This window comes from Elaeis guineensis, chromosome 4 (genome assembly GCF_000442705.2).
Source record: "Elaeis guineensis isolate ETL-2024a chromosome 4, EG11, whole genome shotgun sequence".
NCBI lineage: Eukaryota > Viridiplantae > Streptophyta > Magnoliopsida > Arecales > Arecaceae > Elaeis > Elaeis guineensis.
In genome coordinates, this window is record NC_025996.2 from 78,781,844 (window position 1) to 78,802,113 (window position 20,270).

At 42.1% G+C, this 20,270-nt stretch overlaps 1 protein-coding gene across 1 annotated transcript in view; it reads left to right on the forward strand.

Moving 5' to 3' along the window:
- Positions 1-20,270, forward strand: part of LOC105034684 (auxin response factor 12) — a 160,353-nt gene that overhangs the window by 47,572 nt on the left and 92,511 nt on the right. The window contains exon 10 of the mRNA XM_010909924.4: positions 18,799-18,874. Coding sequence (XP_010908226.1) covers positions 18,799-18,874 — 76 coding nt within the window. The remainder of the gene's footprint in view (positions 1-18,798; positions 18,875-20,270) is intronic.

Below are 20,270 nucleotides of genomic sequence, written 5' to 3' on the forward strand. Positions count from 1 at the left end.
CAACTAGTCTTGTGCCTCTCTACGTCATCGGGTGTGCCAAAGGCATCCTCCAACACTTGAAGCATGTCTTTTGGCTGAGCCATCTCGAATCTTCGACTGAACTCATCGCTCATAGCAGCCAGCATGATACAACGCACTGTGGTCCGGTCACTGAGCCACTTCTGGTAAGTGTCTCTGACTGTTCCACGTGCATTGACAGCTGGCTCCTCAGGTGCAGGATCCATTATCACATATAGGATCCGTTCATGCTCCAGGACTATGTTCAACTTTCGGTACCAGCTACCGAAGTTGGGTCCCACCAACTTATCATTGTCCAACAATGATCGGAGCGATAGGGAAGTGGCCATATTTGTACAAAGGAGAACCATAACCTAATTAGTAATTGATTCATTAAACCTAAAGATTTGGACTTTAATCAAAAGGTTTCTCCCACTATTTTATTCGAATTGGTAGCCTCTACCTCCAACTCGAGGAATTACCCTAATTCCTTAGCGGGTACTAGAATCCACTTAGACTGCACACAAGCCCAACTTTGGTTGGCCAACCCATGTACATCTAAGGGTAGGTTCATAACCAATTATTTCTCTAAATAATTTCTAGTAATTTTAATTTTGCCCCAGAAACCTAATCAGTAGGCTTTGGCCTCCACTGTAAGGATCCAGTTAGGTCCAACCATTAACATGATCATACTTGGTGTATCTAACCAACGAATGATTAAGCCCAACTTTGGTTGGCTCACCTAACCACCATTAGAGAGATACTTCCAAGTCATCATATGATGAGTGAAAATTCCATTAGTCAACAAGCACCAGGCCTTTGGGTCTGCAATGATTATTGAGTTCATGGACTCATTATCAAACACCTTAATGGGAGGCTATGACTCAGTTATCTCCATAACTTTATCATTTTAAGGACCTAATAATTTTAGAGGATTTAAATAATATAGAGGATGAAGTCAGATAAACCAGCTTATCATGATCCTCCCACTGGCTTCACCAAGTCAGCTTAAGGGAGACCATTAAAAGGGCTGGTCTAGGAGCACCTAAATCAGTCACACTGATTTACCTAGCTGACATGGGTCAGCTCGAATAGTCAAGTGATTCGATCAAAACATAATTTCACCAAGAGGCCAGGTAAGTTCGATCAGTGGGAGGGTCTGCCAAAGCTTGCCTTAGACACCATCAGAAATGGCCAGGTAAGCGGGCTCCCAATTAAAAACCACCGGTCTGGTTTACCTTAGACACCAACTGGTTTAATTAGTTTCGATTAGATCAACCTAACAGTTCGTGCTAGACCGCTTAGCCAAGAATCAAGTCCATTTGGTTCTCGTTAAAGACATGGACTTGACCAACTACAACTATTGTAATTGATCTAGAGAATCCTTGACCTAATCTAAGACAATAATTGATTAGATTTAGTCAATTCTCTAATTAAGTCCATCTTTAATCTAACCATAGGTCTAACCCAATTAATGGACCTAATTACCACTAACCCATTAACCCAATGTGTTATGATTTGTGTCTTAGGTTCTTCAATTCACAATCCTAGAACCTAATCAAACAACTTCTTAATTCTTAATTAAGTTTTGGGCTGAGGGTTGGGTTCGGCTTTTCAAAAAATTATTTTCATATTTGTAAAATAATTTTACAATATGATTCTACCAATCATATTGCATGTTTGATTCATAATCAAGATGCAAGTGAAATAAACATGAAACTACTTTAGATCTAATCTAAACAGGTTCATGTAATTGAAACAATTTCAACTTTAAATAATTTCTTTGCATAAAAATTATTAACAAAGATATTTTATTTCAGATTTAAATATCTTTTAAATCTAATAAATCATAAATTTAATCTAGATCATATCTAACAAATTTATGATTAAAGATAGATCTACACAAACTAGGACAACCTTTGCACTGTAAGGGGTAAACCTTACAGCAGGACAACCTTGCAGTTTGTGATTGATCTAAAATTTTAATTTCAGATTTAATAATCAGATTATAAATTAGATCTAATCTAAGAAATAATCTAAGTATGTATAAATAATCATGTAATAAGATCTTAGATCTAGGGATTTTTTGATCTTAGAAAATAAATTTTGATTTATTTTAGTCTTCCGCTGTATGATCTTGAAAAAGTTTCAAGATCTAACCCTCTTTTTCAAGATCTAACCCTGAAACCCTAGATCTGGTTCCTACAATTGGTATCAGAGCCTAGGTTCTTTATTACATGATTATTACATGGTATTAAATCAGAAATTAAAATATATAAATATAGCATGAACTACATGTTGATCATATCAACATGTTTTTATACTACATCTAATGTATGTATTAAATAATAGATCAGATCTATTACCTTGCAAGTTAGACGTTCTAACCTTGCTGATCTGGGCTTGAGGATGATGTTGCAAGCCGCACACGCGTCCGGCCTCTAGGAGTCGTCCACACGAGCCCACGAATCTCGATCAGAAGTCCTGCTTCAGGAAATCAGCACAGTATGCTAGTACTGCGCTGATCCTTCTTTGATAGTTGATCAGGTACCTCCTTCTTCTTGATTTGGACTCTTCCAAAGATGGAAAGTAGAAGGAGGAGTTTCAGATCTGAGACACTCTCAGGAAACTCAAGATGGAAGGAGGAAAGATATGAAAATAAAAACCCTAGAAGAAGACCCTCTTCTTCTTCACGTTTTTCTCTCTAAACGCCCAAACTTGCATCTTTTATATCTCCACGACCCAAAGGTATTTCTCTCTTATTTTTGGATGGTAGAAAGGTCTCTCGAAAAGCTATCTCCTCTTAAAATTTCACGAAAAAACTCGTCTTATATAGAGAGATATGATAGAGTCCTTGTCTAGGTCAAACACCTAGTCAAGGCTTATCCAAACATGGCAAGTAAAGGGACGCCCAACTCTTGAGCACCTCCTTCATATTTTCATGGATGGATCAATAGAAAATGGTGCACAATGTAAACCCTAAAAGCCACGAAAATTCCAAAAAAAATTTGGATAAATTCGGTGCAAAATTGAAAGAGTTTTGGATTTCTAAAACTCTATCTCATAGAATTCGAAATCCAAACTTATTCCTTTTAGATTTGATCCAAATCACCTTCCATGTAAGAAAGAAGAGAGGAGACCTTTTGTGAACGTGGGAGAGGGCTTTTGTCGCACAAAATAAGTGGAGATTGGCGTTGAACAAGAGAGAGGGCGTGGAGAAGGTTTATGTGGTGCAAGGTGGAATCCTAGTCCTACTAGGATTCTGTCTCATAACTTGTTTTAATTTGGTTTTCCAAACCAAATCAAATCAAAATTAGATCAACCCAATTAAAATAGATCTTCACCTAATTAAGAACCTAATTTAATCAGATTAAATTAGATTTAAATCTGATTTAATTTTCTAATCAAATTAGAAATTAGATTGACCCAAGTCCTAGTTAAACTAGGACTAGTCTTTCCTTGCACTTGGCTTATCCAATAAACCAATTGGACTTGATCCAATCAAGCCCAAACTAAATCTAATTAAATCATATTTAATTAGACTTAATCTCAGCCCATTGGCTTAATCAAATTAAGCCAATTAGCAATCAAATTGCTAATCGATCCTCCTGCAACACTTGCACTGGGTTAAATGTCAATCGTATTGATTATTTAACCCTATAATGATTCTTAATCGTTGATCAACCATCCGATCGGATCATGAACTCTAATGTGTGTGACCTCATAGGTCCGAACCTAAGCCGGTAGCATAGAAACAAATTTCTATACCAATCGAAGTGACCATCTAGCAATGGTACCCGACGTCCGGATAGGTCGAATGTGTAGAACAACATCCTTAGAACCCATGCGGATATAGTTTTCATATAATTCATCCCCTTGACCAAAATGATCATAGGACACCCCAGAGCTCAACTGTCAACTCTGATCAGGTTATCCACATTGTATTTCAAAATATCAAATCCATCTGATGGATTACCCTGGCCAGGGTTTTGCTAAATTGAAATACAGCGACTCATTCTTCTCCAACTCTTGGAGTGGTCAATCCCATCTCGATCACACTCTGACTTCGCAAGTACTTGACTGTGCCCAGAAGCCTTCCGTCCCTGAATTAGAAATTCAGTTAGTCCAGTATCAAAGCACAGTGAGTTGCTTGCAAGTCACTGAGGTGATCTCAAGTCTAAGGGACACTTATACCTATATCCCATCAGAGACATTCTCGACAGCAGAATGCTCTGGAGTTGGTCACGTTCAATGACGATGTACCCTTACATCTCACCTGTATGCCATACCAGTGTCTCCACACTCCTTGGTTAAGAGGACAACCAACCCATATGGCCTACAGCGACCTATGCTCGATAGAAGCTGTCGTCCTTATTAACAGCCTATCATTTGGTCGTGAACAGTTTTAAGGACTAATCGATAAATCCTCTCTTTATCGAACTTAAATAGTCCTAAGGACTTCATCATAACAACGGAGTTCATTAGAAGATGAAAGCTTATGATGAAAATGCCAAATATATTTTATTTATTAACAAATCAATTACAATACTTGGTTGCTCAACCGTCAACAGCTTGACGATTGGCTTTTTGGGACACATTTCCCAACAAAACAAGTTAACCCCAAAAGCTTAAGTTGACAAGCAAAAGGAATTATGTATATCCTGCTTAACACGTCTGTCGTGCAACCTAGACCATGCACGTGCAAAAATCCCAATGACCAAAATGAGTTAAGATAGAGTGATTCAAGAGTTGAGACAATAACTAGGATAATTAAACAAAAATAATGAAAATGGAGGGAATTTGAATTCATGACCTCTAGTGAAACTGAGTTCTAGTACCATGTTGTAGTTATAGGAAGTGTTATTGCAGGTCCCTTGACTCAGGTCGGCTTGGCTAGAAGTAGGCGGCGACTGCAAGACAATGATGATAAGTCTTGCAAAACAAGTCCCTAGCTGGAGTTGGCTCCGACGAGGAGCCTCTAATGTTCAAATCAGAATCCTGGATCAGATAGGAAGGAGTGAGCGTGGGGGAGATTGTGTGCGTACCTTAGGGTCTCTTGTGAGCCTGTATTTATAGGCAGAGGTCAGATGCCATAAGGAGGCAGGAGTGTGGGGCGTCATTCTTGCCATATCGGGCATAACGCTCTCGATATCATCGGCCTAATTTGATGGGATTCGATGGTTGTCTACTACCTTATTTGCTCGTCGTTGGTTGTTATCGGTAATCGTGGGATTCAGTAATCTGCATGGAGCCGTGAGTCAATCTTTTCCATTTTGTCAGCTTAGGTCGACTTTGGAGGTACGTTGGGTCGGCTGGAACCAGGATCGGGCACTAAGGCTACTCTTACCTCGGCACCAATACAGGCAGGCACCTCGATTTCAACAGAGGTAAAATTCTTCATCTGTATCATATGCCCCCTACTCTCAAGTTTGAATTAGGGCTAGGTTGGATGAAAGGAGTACATCAGGTCGGTTCTTCTAGCATTGCAGGGAACATGTGTACATCCCCAGTCTCTTAGATGAAGTGTCGGGAGTCCTTTTGGCCAGACGAAATGTCGAATCTGAGGTTCATCACGGTTCTCCAGGGGATGCCAAGTGACGGTTATTAATGGATCCATCAGAACTATAGCATCGCGTGCGCTGTTTAACGCATCCACATAAATGAGCCATCTGGAGGGATCAGCATGACCAATAGGCCGATGCCACATGGCAGCCATCTGACGGTCCTAGCCGAACCGATGCATAATCCAAGCCGTTCGAGGCTTTTATAAATAGTGGGCCGCTTTTTTCACTTTTACCTTTGAGCTCTGTGATGGTAGCGTTCTCAAGTGAGGTCTAGAGCTCCTTTGGTGAATTTTGACTGCTTTTTCGGTAGCTTCCATCGAGCAATTAGCCGTAGGTCGGTCCCATGAGCATATCCTCGATTTTTTTGGTCCTTTCTTTCGATCTTAGGCTTCTTTTTTGTTGGTTCTTGCATTTCTACCTCCTTCCCTTTTCTTGTTTACTTTCGTGTTTCCCTTCGTCGCTTTAGCTCCTTAGACTTAAAATGGGTGAACCGGACAGCTCAACTGGGAGCTGATCCTCTAGTTCCTCTTCCTCCAAGTACAGTCTCGATGAGCCGGGTGTTGGGCATAGGGCCGAGGAAGTGGCCATTGTGCCCAAATGCTTCTAGTCGGTGTTGGATTCGGATGACTTGAGTCTGATCTGAGCTCAATTTGGGGTCCCATCTAAATATTGGTTAGAGATCCCAAGGTTGAGCGGTCGGATTTGCAACCTTTTCCTAGGTTGGCTCGGACTGTACGAAGAATCTTTTAGGGTTGGGCTTAGGCTCTCTCTTCATTTCTCCATTATCCAGCACTTTAAATGTTTTGACATCATTGAGTTTGGTAGTATCGAAGTCGTGGCATTTCATATGCAACTTCATAGCTGTGTGCTTCCTGGTTGAAGTTCGGCCAACCATTTTCCTCTTCAGGCATTCTTGACCATCAAAAGGCATCCTTACGCTGGTGACTGGTGGTATATCTCCACTCGAAAAATAGTTACCCCTCTAATCCGAGGTACCTCATCCTCCGTCCATAGTTGGAAGGTGATTCCTCTTTGTTTCTTGTCCTTCGATTGAAAATTGGGGGTTTGCTTTTTGGGGCCGACCAAGGAAGTCTGTCCTCGGAGCTCCAGTACTGGGAGACGATGACTTCTGATGCTTCAAGACTTTAAGCGGGTACAAAGTCCCACGGTTAAAGGAACTGTTGTCAGAGCAGACGTTCTTCAATGTTGGGCTTAGCCAAGCCGACATCTGAGGTGAGCATTGGTTTGGCTTGTTTTTGTGCTTTTTTTTTGAACTAATTTACCGTGGCTTGGCATAGATATGAGGCTAGAAGAAATTGAGAAGCTGACGAAGGCCTTCCAAAGAGAAGGAAGGCTTCGGTTGCCTCCGAGGCTCCATAAAAGAAGCAACAAGAGGCCGAGACTGGCCGGTCATTAGGACAATCGGCCAGAGGAAGCTCGTCCACACTGATCAGGGTAGTACTTGGCTCGGTCTAGGTTCGTGCATTGGGGGCCAGGTTACTGGCCCCAAGTCCATCGCTAGCCCCCCAGGTTGGGGGCCCTCACCAATCTTATTCACAAGCCAAATAGGTTAGCTAGGTGTCGGTTCCTACTCCGACCGATCAAGGACCAGGTACTTCCTTGGTACGGCCTCTGGACTCCACTCGGAGAGCTGGCATGTTGCTTGTGACTTGATCCAAGGGATCCTCCTCCCAGAAGACATCAAAATGTAGGAAGCTCAGAGTTTGAATATCCAGCAGAGGGATGCACTAGACTCTATCCGAGTAAGCTTTTCCTCGATCTGTTCTTTACTTGTGTTCATTGTAGCTGACCTAACTTTTCCTGTCTTCACAGCTTAGCCATTATATAGTGAAGTTTACAAACTCGGTAACGTTGGCGTGGTCAGAGGCTAGCGGGGCTCATTTCCTCGCTGATGCACTTAAGTAGAAAGTCTCCGAGGCAGATGAGATTGTGGTGAAGGCCCGAACAGAGGCAAAGAACATCGAGGCTGAAACAAAGAGCCTTAGGGAGGCGCTAGAGAAAGCCGAGGTGGAACTTGCCTTGGAAAAGAAACGTCGGGCAGCCCGAGAGAAGGTCATTGAGGCTCAAAAGAAAGTTCAAGGTCTGATCATTGAGTTGGGCCATTTAGTGGTGGTCTTTTGCGCATCGGAGGAGTTCACCAATGAGAAGATTAAATTCACTGAGGAAGCCTTCATCGTCGGTTAAGACATGTCATCAAAGGGTGGCTAGCGACTTCTTCGAACTAGACCATCCTTCGTGGATGAGGAGGACGACGCTGGTGAAGACCAACTTCAGTCGGAGGCTGTAGCTGCGGAAGGGCAAGCTCAGCTAGAGCTTGTGGCTGCCGATGAGACCATTGAGCTAGCGGCCGCTGTACTTGCAGACACCTCAGTTGACCCTTGACCCGAGGTCACTATCGATGCCTCAACTGAGGCTTAATCTTTGTACTTTTGCTTTTTTGCTTTTCAAGTATCATGAGAGTTGTAAAAGTGACTCTTTTCTTTTATGAAAAAGTTTATCTTCCTCATCTCAGATCTCTTGCTCCTTTGATTTCTTGGCTTTTTTACTCTTGTTTCGATGCAGTCGAGCTTTTGTCGATTTTGTGGATGCTCGGTTAGGCATGATCGGGCTGAAGCCTTGCTGAAGAGCAGTGTTCGAACAATTGGCATCCAAGTTAAGGTTTATGAGGTAGCGGCCAAGGAATCAAACTGGCTTAAGGATGAACTTAATACTTGCATAGAATAGATAGCCCTTTTGGATTGTACGATAGAGCTTGAGAACTTGGTAGTGGAAGAAATCAAAAGGAAGAAAATAGCCTTGGGCACAGAAAATTCTATAGTTGAGAAGGATCAGTTCATGATTAAGTTTGTTGACATCTATTTATGGGCTTACAACTTCGATTACGATGAATGCATAAGCACCATCGAGTGGCTCTATTCTTCGGTTAGGGCTAGCTCTCATGTTCTTCCGAGCGATGTAGGGGTGGACAACAGAGCCAAAGCTGTCGAACATATGCTTGCTGAAGGCACTTCTATATCTGAAGCTTGAGTTCATCTTGTATTTGCTGGCTTTTCGGCTCGGTGATCATCGGGTAAGCTTGGTAGTTGGTCATGCAGACCTTTTTAATTAATGGAATATTTAACTTCCATTAGCTCTTCAATGTTATATCCATTGATATGACTTAACTGACCTCTGGGAGTCGTTGCATGCTTGAATATTTCTTAATGGCTTTAGGTAGCGTCCAGCACTGAACTCGCCTCAAGCACTAGGTGTGGGTAAACCATAGATCATCCTAGGTCGGTAGCACCCTGGCAACCAAACTTCTTGGGCACTTGTCGATCTGTGGTCGACGCACATAGTTCTCTTCTCTTCTTTTTTTTTTTTTAAGATTAGGTCGGGCTTTTGTCGGGCCATCATGGGATCCATCTCTTCCTCATCTTGTACAAGGTCCTCTACTCAAAGTCGTCCGAGGTTTTTTATCATCCCATAGGATAGACATTAAATTCGTCCTAGGGTTGCGTCGATTATGTTATTGTCCGACGGGCTTCGACGGTCCTCTAGGGTTAGCCCTCGTTTCCAAACGGCCAAGGTTTTCTTTGGCTCGGCTCACCTTGGGGGTGAGGGGCCATCCGAGGGTCATTTAGGTTATCCTTCGCTTCTTGATCGCTCGAGATCTTCGACTCAAGATTGATTCGAGGGCTCTGGGGGTCCTTTAAGGTTAGCCCTCACTTCTCGAATGGTGAAGGTTTTCTTTGGCTCGGATCATCTAGGGGTGAGAGGCCATCCGAGGGTGGTTTAGGTTATCCCTCGTTTCTTGGTCGCCCAAGATCTTCGGTCCAAGATTGATTCGAGGGCTCCAAGGGTCCTGTAGGATTAGTCCTCACTTCTCGAATGGCCAAGTTTTCTTTGGCTCGGCTTATTTTAGGGGTGAGGGGCCATCCGAGGGTCGTTTAGGTTATTCCTTCTCGGTTGCATGGTGTCTTCGGCCCAAGAGTTATTACGGAGGGAATGAGGTCATGACTACATCTATAAATTTTGTTGATCAGAGAAAAAATTAATTTTATCGAAAAGGCGGTCATTACATTACGATAGTACATCCGTAGATTTTTAGAATTCCAACGGGGTTCTGTCGAGCTACTTCAAGAGGTAGGTTTTGGACCTAACGATCTCGTCCACTTGATTGGGATCTTCCCAGTTAGGGAATAGCTTTCCTTGCTCATCCGACTAAGATACTTTGGCTCGGTGCAGCGTCAGGTTGCCGATCCTGAATATTTTGCCTAAATACAGGAGTTGTAGTACCACACAACCTTATGTTGATAGGCTCTCATCCTTACTCTGGCCTTTTCTCGAACTTCTTCGAGCAAATTCAAGTTCGTCTGGAGCCATTTTGGGTTATTTTGCTCCTCAAAGTTCTTGACCCATGGTGGGGGGGACTTCAATTTCAATTGGGGTGACCACTTCCATCCCGAAGATGAGGCTAAAGGGAGTTTCTCCAGTGGAGATTTTTTGTGTGGTTCCATACGTACAAAGTACATGATGAAGCTCATCAGCCCATGACTTTTGGCATGATCCAACCTCACTTTTAAACCTTGTAAAAGAGTCTGACTAGTTACCTCGGCCTCTCCATTAGCTTGGGGATGGCCTATGGATGCAGCATGGTGTGAGATGCGTAATTCTCGACAAAACTTGATAAATCAGGCTCTAGTGAATTGGCAGTCGTTATTTGTGACCAGCACCTGAGGCAAGCTGAATTGGCATATGATGGGCTTTTAGATGAAATCCTTCACTTTGGCTTCGGTGATGCAGGCTAGTGGTTCGACTTCCATCCATCTGGTAATCAATGGAGATCGACAAGAACTTCTGTTGGCCTAACACTTGAGGGAATGGCCCAAGGATGTCCATCCCCCACTGCACGAAGGGTTAGGGCACACATATGGGGGTCAGCGGCACGACAAGTCAGTGCTGGATGTTGGTGTTATGCTGACACTGATCGCACATTCTAACTTAGTCGGCTACATTCTGCTACATGGTAAGCCAGTAGTACCTCTGTCATAGCACCTTTTAGGCCAATGATTTGCCCCCCAAGTGGTTCTTGTATATCCCCTTGTGTACTTCACACAACGCATAGTCGACTTCAGATAGGTGCAAACATTTGAGGAGAGGTAGGGAGAATGATCTCTTGTATAGCTTATCTCCATGAAGGACAGCAGGATGCCTGGTACCTTATTTTTCGAGTTACTTTCTGATCCTTCAGTTGTGTCGCATCTCTAAGGTAGCGGGCCAGTGGGTTGATCCAGCTCGGCTCATCATCTACTTGTAACATTGAGATGGGTTTCTCAATGCTTGGTTTCTTTATTATGTCAAAGAATCTTTATGTAGATCTCTCGGCATAGAAGTCGCCAGTTTAGATAATAGGTCAGCACGAGAATTCTGACCTCGGTATCTGTTGAATATCAAAACTGGTAAATGCAAGAATTAAGTTTTTTACCTTTTGCAGATATCTTTTCATGTTTTCCTCTCGAGCTTCGTAGTCGCCTCGGATATGGCTGACCACTAGTAGGTCACGGTTAACCTTTGGGTGCCACACTCCCAGTTTCTTTGCTATTTTGAGTCTAGTTGCTGGGGCTTTATACTCAGCTTCGTTGTTGGTGGTTGGGAACTCGAAGCGTAAGGCATATTCTGCGACGGTCTCCTCTGATCCGGTGAGGATTAGCCCTGCTCCTAAATCGGTGGGGCTTGACGATCCATCCACGTGCATGATCCAAAGCTCTTCTGGCTCCTTTTTTGACAGTTCTTTCGACTGGTGGCTTCCATAGGCCTTTCCTTAGGGATTGTGCATTCCAAGACAAAGTTAGCCAGAACCTGTGCCTTGATTGAGGGTCAAGTCCGAAATTTTACATCGAACTTCTTGAGTTTGATCGCCCATTTCGCTATCCGGCCCAATGTATCTGGCCGATGTAAAACGGACTTCAAACGCTGATCGATTAAAAGAACTATGGTATGAGTTTGGAAATAGAGTCGGAGCTTCTGGGCCAAGATAACAAGTGTGAAGATCAACTTTTCGAGCCTTGTGTCCCTGGTCTCTATATCGTGGAGGGTTTTGCTGATGTAATAAATTGGCCCTTGAACCTTGCCCTCCGCACGGACAAGAATTGAACTTATGGGAGTGGGCGAGATTGCTAAATAGACATACAGCTTGCTTGGTTTGGGTTTGTTGAGGAGCGGAGCGGAGCCGAGGTAACTCTTCAATTCTTTAAAGGCTTGCCGGCATTCTTCACTTTATTGAAAGTCCTTGGCATGCCTGAGAATCTTGAAGAAAGGGAGACTATTCGGTCGATCTGGAGACGAATCGGTTGAGGGTGGCCACTTTGCCAATGAGGCATGGGACCTCCTTTGTGGATCTCGAGGGATTCATTTCTTGCACAGCTTGAATATTTTTGGGATTGGCTTCTATGCTTCGGCACGAGACCATAAATCCAAAGAACTTCCTCGAGATGACTCCGAAAGCACACTTTGTCGGATTTAGCTTCATTTGATATTTGCAGAGGGTAGCAAAATTCTCCCTAAGGTCGTCAATGTGGTTGTTCGAGTTCGGGCTTATGACTAGCATATCATCCACATATACCATATTTTGGCCAATCTGATCTTTGAAGATTTTATTTATCAATTGGTAAGTGGTATCTGGATTTTTTAGACCAAAAGGTATAATTCTGTAACAAAAAAATACCTTGATCAGTAATAAAGATAGTTTTTTTCTTATTCTCGGGTGCCATCCGGATTTGGTTATAGTCGGAGAAGGCATCCATGAAGGTGAGGAGCTCATGGCTTGAGGTGGCGTCCGCTAGTTGATTGATCCGTGGCAGTGGATAGTTATCTTTTGGACAAGCCTAGTTCAAGTTGGTGAAATCTATGCAGATCCGTCACTTTCTATTCGTCTTTATAAGGACCACATTTATGAGCTAGTCCAGATAAGTCACTTCGCTGATAAAGCCGGTGCCAATTAGCTTGTCCATCTCTTCAGTAATTACCTTGTCACTCTGGGGTGAAATTTTTGCTTCTTCTGCTTGATAGGTCGAAAGGCAGGGTCTACATTCAGCCGATGCTCCATGACTTCAGGTTCAATGCCTGGCATATCGGCGGGCAACTAAGTGAAAACATCTGCATTCTACCAAAAGGAAGTTAGGTGGTTTTTGGTTACCTTGTCCAGGTTTGATCGATCCGAATTGTATGCTCTGTGTTCCCATCTTCCAGAAGAATGGTGATGAGATCTTCTATAGGCTTCCCGTGTTCTTTGAGTAACTCATCATGGATGTCCAGCGCTTCAATTGGGAGAGCACCGGGTAGCCTTGCTCTTTGAAGAGTGATTGTATAATATTACCGTGCCAAAGCTTGGTTTCCTCAGATTTTTCTGACATTTGTATAGTAGATTGTCAGGTGCCTGACCAGCTGTGAATGGTAGCATTATTACTCCCTCAACGGGCATGGTGTCTTCGGAGAATCCTACGAGCGGGGAATCGAGTCTTCTTAATCGATACGAGGAAATATCCATCTTAGAGAATGCATCATAGAATAATGCATCAGCTGAGTTTGTGATATTTAAAGCTACAACTAATGCATTATTGTGCGGAAATTAGATCTCTTGTGCATCTTCCTCAGAGAAGGTAATGGCCTCCTCGATTCTCTGCTTTTTGGCTAGCTTCCCAGGACCTTCGGACCCCCTGTTGCACTACCCCCTATGATGGCATTTATCACCCCAGTTGCTGGTCAGCTATCCATGGCTTCTTTTTGCTGAGGTGTTGCTGGTGGTCGGGGCGGTCCCGACAAAGTCTAGCGTTGCTCCCTCCTATATCCGATGAAGCAGTCTAGTCGTCCATGCTAGATGAACTCCTTAATCTCGTCCTGGAGTTGGATGCATTCCTCGGTATTGTGGCTGTGGTTGTGGTGATAAAGGTAATACTTGCTCAGATCATGCCGACCTATTCTATCTTGCATTCTTCTCACTTTGGGAAGTTTCTCCCTTATTTCCATTAGCACCTGTGCCCTAGCGGCAGTGTAGGGTGTGTAGTTGGTGAACCTCCTTGGCAGCGACATGTGCCACTGGCCCTTAGGACTCCTGGATCGCTGGTGTCAGGGTGGAGTCCTGGATCATTGTCTACTTTTCCGATGATCCTCTCCCTTTGGCGAGAACTTTCTATCTTCTTCTTTCTTTTCTTCAATAGTAGCATCTACTGAGGTCCCATGCAACTCGAAGGCTTTCTCAGTGCGGACATACTTCTCTGCCCGAGCTAACATCTTAACGAAGTCTTTTGGATACTTCTTCTCCAGGGAGAAGAGGAACGAATTCTTTTGGAGTTCGTCTTTTAAGACAGTCATGGCAATCGATTGGTCCAAGTCGTGCACTCCAAAAGTGGCCGCATTGAAATGGCTCATATAGGATTGGAGGGATTCTCTTTTCCTTTGTTTGATATTGACTAAGGAATCGGATCCTTGGCACTACTTCTTGCTACTTACAAAGTGGGCCACAAACGACCTACTAAGTTGGTCAAACGAGTGGATGGAGCCCTGCTTCAGATCAATACATAATTATAGTAATACTCCGGCAAATATTTTTTTGAAATTTCATATCAATTTTCATTCAAACATAATTTCATAAAATTGATAAACTACATATAAATCAATTAACAATTTATTTGATGTTCAAAATAATATTATTTAAATAAAAAAATCTAAAGAAGGTGGGCCATTACTTATCTTATACATACTCCAATCAATGCTAATAATTTCGAAAGTTTTTTTCAAAATCTTCAATTTATAAATCATATCGCAATATTCCACTTTCGAAATCTTCTTGCGAGAAACTACACCTCTATATAGAATTGACTCCAATAACTAGAAAGGATATGATTAATAGTAGAAAGATAAGATTGATGTTAGTCACGTTCAACGATGCAAGTCGGTCCAGTTATCATAACTTTATTTGATTAAAATCAAACTAGGATACATGTGGTTCAACACAGGTCGAGCGTGATCCAATCAGTATCATTTGACAAGAGTCAAGATGAAGGTTGATGTGCTGCCCGATGATCAGAGGTCAGCGTAGTCAAATAACTTTATTTAATTAAGATCATTTAAGATATAAAGATTCGAGAGATGAATAAAACTAGATCCTGTAATATTCGACAAAAATTCAGATATTGTGGAGGTGCCTGACCAATAAGGTGATTTGAAGTCTTTCTATTGGGTCAACTCGGATTCAAAGAGATAGGTTGCGCACCCTTCATTGGATTCATAAATCAAGTAGAGAGAGTATCGGAGAGAAATTAACAAGATGGAGCATGAGTGTGATCGGGCAACACTGTTCGATATCTTGATCGGTCTGATCAAGATGATTTAATTAAATCATGATTGAACTAATGTATAGGTGGTTTAATAAAAGTCATGGGTGATCAAATTGAAAGAATAATGTCCTACAAGCCAATCGTATACGGGATGTGATAGGATAGGATGTTTTCTGTAATTTGTCTTTCAGACTCATGTAATTGACATTAATATTATTAATAAAATAGGCATTTTTGATTCATTATATACTGCATCTTTTTATTCTTAAGATTATAATGAACCCCATAGGTCCGGACAATGATTTTAGGACTGTGATGAGATCACACCAGTAAGATCTAAATCTTTGATAGCTATGATCTAGAATATTCTCGATCGTTGGTTCATTGAGTCGGGAATCAATGATATCGGTAAGACTAGTATGTCCTATGTATGCTCAGAAATGAGGGTGGTTGATCTCACAACCACTTGTGTGGTGACACTAATACAAGGATGTGGGTGCTCATTAGAGAATAAATTCACGGAATAGACCCACGAGAAAATATCAGATGGAGTCTTATTTACATGTCAACTGATGATTCTCTAGCGGGAGTTGTGTAAGTGATTCTTTGACCTGAGATCGTCATGGTACCTTGTGTACATGGATCTATGTTTTGGTTCATTTCCTAACTTGGTTCTTTGATCCTTGTATGAGGTGTTTTAGACATGGTGAAGTGTGCATGGAGGTTGTGAGTGATCAATAAGAGATCAGTCACTCCTAATAAGGAGAGCGAACATCCTATGTGATCTCATAGGTCAGTGATTCTGGAAGTCTTTGACCAAAACAGGATGATAATTAGAAAAGAGTTTCTAATGTATCATCAACTGAATCATCACTTTCTGATTGAGATACATAAAGATAAATAATGGGGTTTGATATATTTTCATGTCCATAGCTCATCTGGGATGTTTGACTGAAGAATTTGAATTACACGGTAACTTGTTACTGAAGGATATTTTGATAATTTTTTCATCAAAATTTCAAATCTTTCGGATAGTCATGACACGTTGTTAAACGTCAATCATGACTTGTGGACTTGTCAGAATTAAAAGAGTTTAATTCAGAAATCAATTAGAAAGAGTCTTAGTTGATTGGGACTTTTCGGGTGACCTAATTTGATCGGATTAGGGTTACATCGAAAGTCTAGGTCTACTGCTGGCTAGATTTGGAACCCAATGGATCACACACTTTGGGATTTGGCCTTGGTCTGATTTAATTAGGATTTAATATAAATTGTAAAGGTTAATTTGATATGCTAGCACATTGTATTAACCCAAGTTCCTAAATTGATTTAGATCAAAGTGTTTGAGCTAATCTAGACCAGTTGTCTTTGACTTAATGGGATTGGGTCAATTTTGATTGAATTCTTATCCAACTTGAAACAGTTTCAAGTGGAGAAGGATTCCTCTGTGCCTACCAGATGCCACGCCAAAATATTAATGCCGCCTACCTCTTTTTAGCATGTAAAGATGAAGAGTCCTTTATGAAGGATCTTATCTTAATGCGTTGCCTTAAATTCTCAACCAGATCTCTTATGATTTAACACCAAATTTATATGGGATTTTTATGAGGTGCAGAAGAGGAGTCCTGTGTGAAGGCTCTCTCGTGCCAAAAATAATACACGGTGAATTTATTCACCACGTGAGAAAGTGGAGCGTCAAAGGTTGGCGCCTCTTGGTCCTTCTCACGTTCCTTGGTCCCTTTTTTAAATGGGACGTCCCATATGGCCTAGGTGCTTGGTTTTTGGGTGGAAACCAGAGATAAGTGGCGCATAAATCAGAGAAAAAAATCTGAGAAAAAGGCAAGGAAAAATTGAGTGGCAAAAGTTGTAAGAAGGGTGGTGAGAGAATTAACAAGTGTTGCTAGTATGCCTTAAGGTTTGGTTTTTCCATATGTTGGAGCCCAAAATCAAATCTTAGGTTGTGAGACATCTAAAGAGTTCTTGACATGATTCTGGTGGCAAGATCGAAAGCAATTGGGTTTTGGTGTGATCGTTCCTTGAGTTCGAAGCCGGCAATGTTCTTAAGAAGATAAGGCTGCGGTAATGCACCGATTAGGAAGGAGTCTCGTGGAGATCACCAACGTGCCACATTGTCTTTTTGGTAAAAGTAAAAAATTCTATCATTTTGCATGCTTGTTTTGTTTTGATCGACATCGGTAAGGTGATTCTAGGGTTTGGTTTTCGGCTCGATAGTTTTAACTGTTAAAGCTATTGTCTTGTTTAGTTTTAAAATTTTTAAAAATCACTTTTCCCTGCATGGCCGGAACCCAACACAAATTTGATGGTATCTGGTCCGATCAAGGGGGTGTCAGCATGCTGTTTGGCGACTATGGATCAGGATCCTTCACTAGGGTCGTTCAAACTCCTTGTTAGTCTCCTTAAAAATTCAGAAAACTAGGAGAGAAACAATATAGAGAGAGAAAGTAGAGAGAAGGTGGAGATAGAAACTAGAGAGGGAAAAGAGGGATGAGAGGAGAGAGGGAAGAGAAGTCCCTTTTTTTTTTCTTTCTTTTCTTTTCCTTTCTTTTTCTTCTCTTTTTTTTTCCTCTTTTCTTCTTCCCTTGGTGTTTTGGAAAATAGGAGATGGCTTCTTATTTGGAATAAAGGCACGTTCGGCTAGTGGTGACCATGGCGTTGACTAGGGCCATGGCAATGCAATTGATCTTCCATGACTGGCGGTCGACAGCAAAGATGACCGAAAAAAGAGAGAGAGAATGGAATAATTAAAGAAAACAAGGGAACTCAGCTTGATTGAGTGCTAGCCCACTTACCGGTGGCTCAGCTCATACCGCAGCTAGAGCTCATTGTAGAGGAGAGGCCAAGGCCTTAAAGGATGAACACCGATGATTGGGAAGATGGCCAAAAATAGGAGGGCTGGCCTTTCTAATCATGCATAATAGGGCAACGTGCTTCTTAGCAAATATCTGATGATAATCTATCGGAATCCATGGTTTAAAGGCTAAGGAGGATAGAAAACATGATAAATTTGAAAGTTAAAGATCTTTTACCTTGATTCCAATGTTGTTCGAGCCATGGTGGGGGACTTCATCGGCTTCGATGAACTCTGGCAAAATCCCTTAAGCTTCGGTGCGGGATTCAACGGGAGAACTCGGGGGTCCTAAATAGGGCGGAGGGGAGGAGCTAGACTTCTTCTAATCTTCCGTTTTTGACTTCGATAGGGAGTCCAGGGAAGAAGACTCCCATCGGAAGTCTTCTTTCATTTTTTTTTTGCTGCTTTAAAAATCATGTAGAAATCTCTTCTGCAGTCTCTTTTTGTGGTTGGGTTGGTCAAGTGGACTAAGCCCAGTTGATGTTAGGCCTGTTTGGGCCTGGGTATTACAGAGGGCTTCGAAGAACTCTAATAGATAGAGAGCGGCCATGGAGCCATGGAGGTAGGCTGACAGCAAGCAGGACATAGTGGAGGAGGGATCTAGGTGGAGAGAGTTCTCAATGGTTCTCAAAGTGGCAAGGATCGGTTTTGTATCAGTTTATTAGCCGAACTGTCCTGCACATCTGAGCCATCCTAGGTCGGTGTCAGTTTGGTTTGGCATGAGCCAGACAGCTTGGGTCGGCATCTATTCGACATTCCTTGGTATGACCCATACGTGCATATTATGTACGTATACATGTAGTTGGATTACATACATGCATGCATACATACATACATACATATAGTTGGATTACACTGTAATTAGATTTTAGTTTGCTAAAGAATGTGTTCTTGTTATTCATGTTATATTAGTAATTAAAACCAGTTTGTGTTATTTGTTCATCTTGTCATTATTATCAGCTAACAAAGTCATGTTTTGGTTTTGTTTTTCTTTTAAGACGTAAACATTTGAATTTTATGTTGAATCAAGGTACATGGGGACAATAACGGGCATAAGTGATCTGGATCCTGTACGTTGGCCCAATTCTCATTGGAGATCAGTCAAGGTATGCAGGAGGTCAAAGGTTTAATGTTGTGGTACCTGTGCTTGGATCTTGTTGTAGCATATAATTTGAGTAAGAAAGCTTGTTTTTATTATTTAAATAATTGAAGCCATTGATATCTATCGGAACAATTAACTGCAACTAGTAGTTTATAGTGATGCCTATACTGTATCGAGTTTATGTGCCTTTTTTAGGAGCTTTGTCAATTTAAAGTCAATGATGATGTATTTTATGCTTATAGAATTATTACATATATGTGAGAAAGCCCCCTCTATTCTTGCAATGAATACTGCTACTTAACTAAGTTCCTATAATTGTCTCTAAATGCACCAAGTCAGTCATGCTCCTTATGCAACTTTTGAGCTTCAATTCATGTTCTTCACTAGTCAAGCCCATGCAAAGCATAAAGCATCATATTGTGACATGCGGTGCTCAAGTGGTGAGCATGTAGCAAGTCTTATCTATTATTTAATCACTTGATCCAAAAGGTCAGAAGGGAGAAGGCCCCCATCTCTATGATGCTCCAAGCTTCTTGACCTCAGCCTGAATCTATGTAACTCCAGCCTCAATCTTCTTGAGATGAGCAGCCTCCTGAGCCAATGCAGATATGTCTCTATGCTTTCGGATCTGGCTCACTGCTCTAATGCTTCAATCCTCTCCAATAAGATGGCCATCTCACTCCTCAATCCACATAGTTTAGTTTGTACCAAAGAGGAGATCTGACGTAGGTCTGCCTAAGGTGCCATTGGGTGCTCCCATTGTATCCTCAACCCATCTAAAATTAACTCTACTATCCTCCTCAACTGATCATCATTGAGTACGAAGAAAGGCTGAGTAGGACGAGACACTTCAATAGGTGTCACTGGTGGTGTGGATACTGGGGGTGCTGCTAGTGATGGTGTTTGAAGCTTTGCTACTGGTGGAGGAGACTCAGGCTCTGAATCTAGCTGTGCTCCACTTGGCTCAATCTCATCTCTTGCTCGGTCTTGCCCCGAGTTCCTTCGAATCTATCGATCGTCCAACTTGCGGTATCCCTTGCGATGTAGGGAATTGCTCGTTGTAGAGCCTGAGTCTTAGAATCTGGGTGGTCTCCCCCTCAAACGATATGGCAAATTGCCCGAATACAAGGATGAGGACCATGCCATATGGTAGGTAGGCCTTCACCTTGCCAATTGCCTCTCTCATATGGTGAAACATCAGTGTTGGGAGGTTTAGGGAATGCCCTGAATGATGTGCTGTATGATAGTTATATCCCACTCAGAGACGAAGTCGAAACGGCCAATCTTCAGGAAGAGAATCCTCTCGATGATGAGGAGTCATCTCTGTAGATAGCTGGTTCGTGAAGAGCTCCTTCATGACATCGACCTCCTCTCTCTCGAGAATAGCTTTGAGTGCTTTA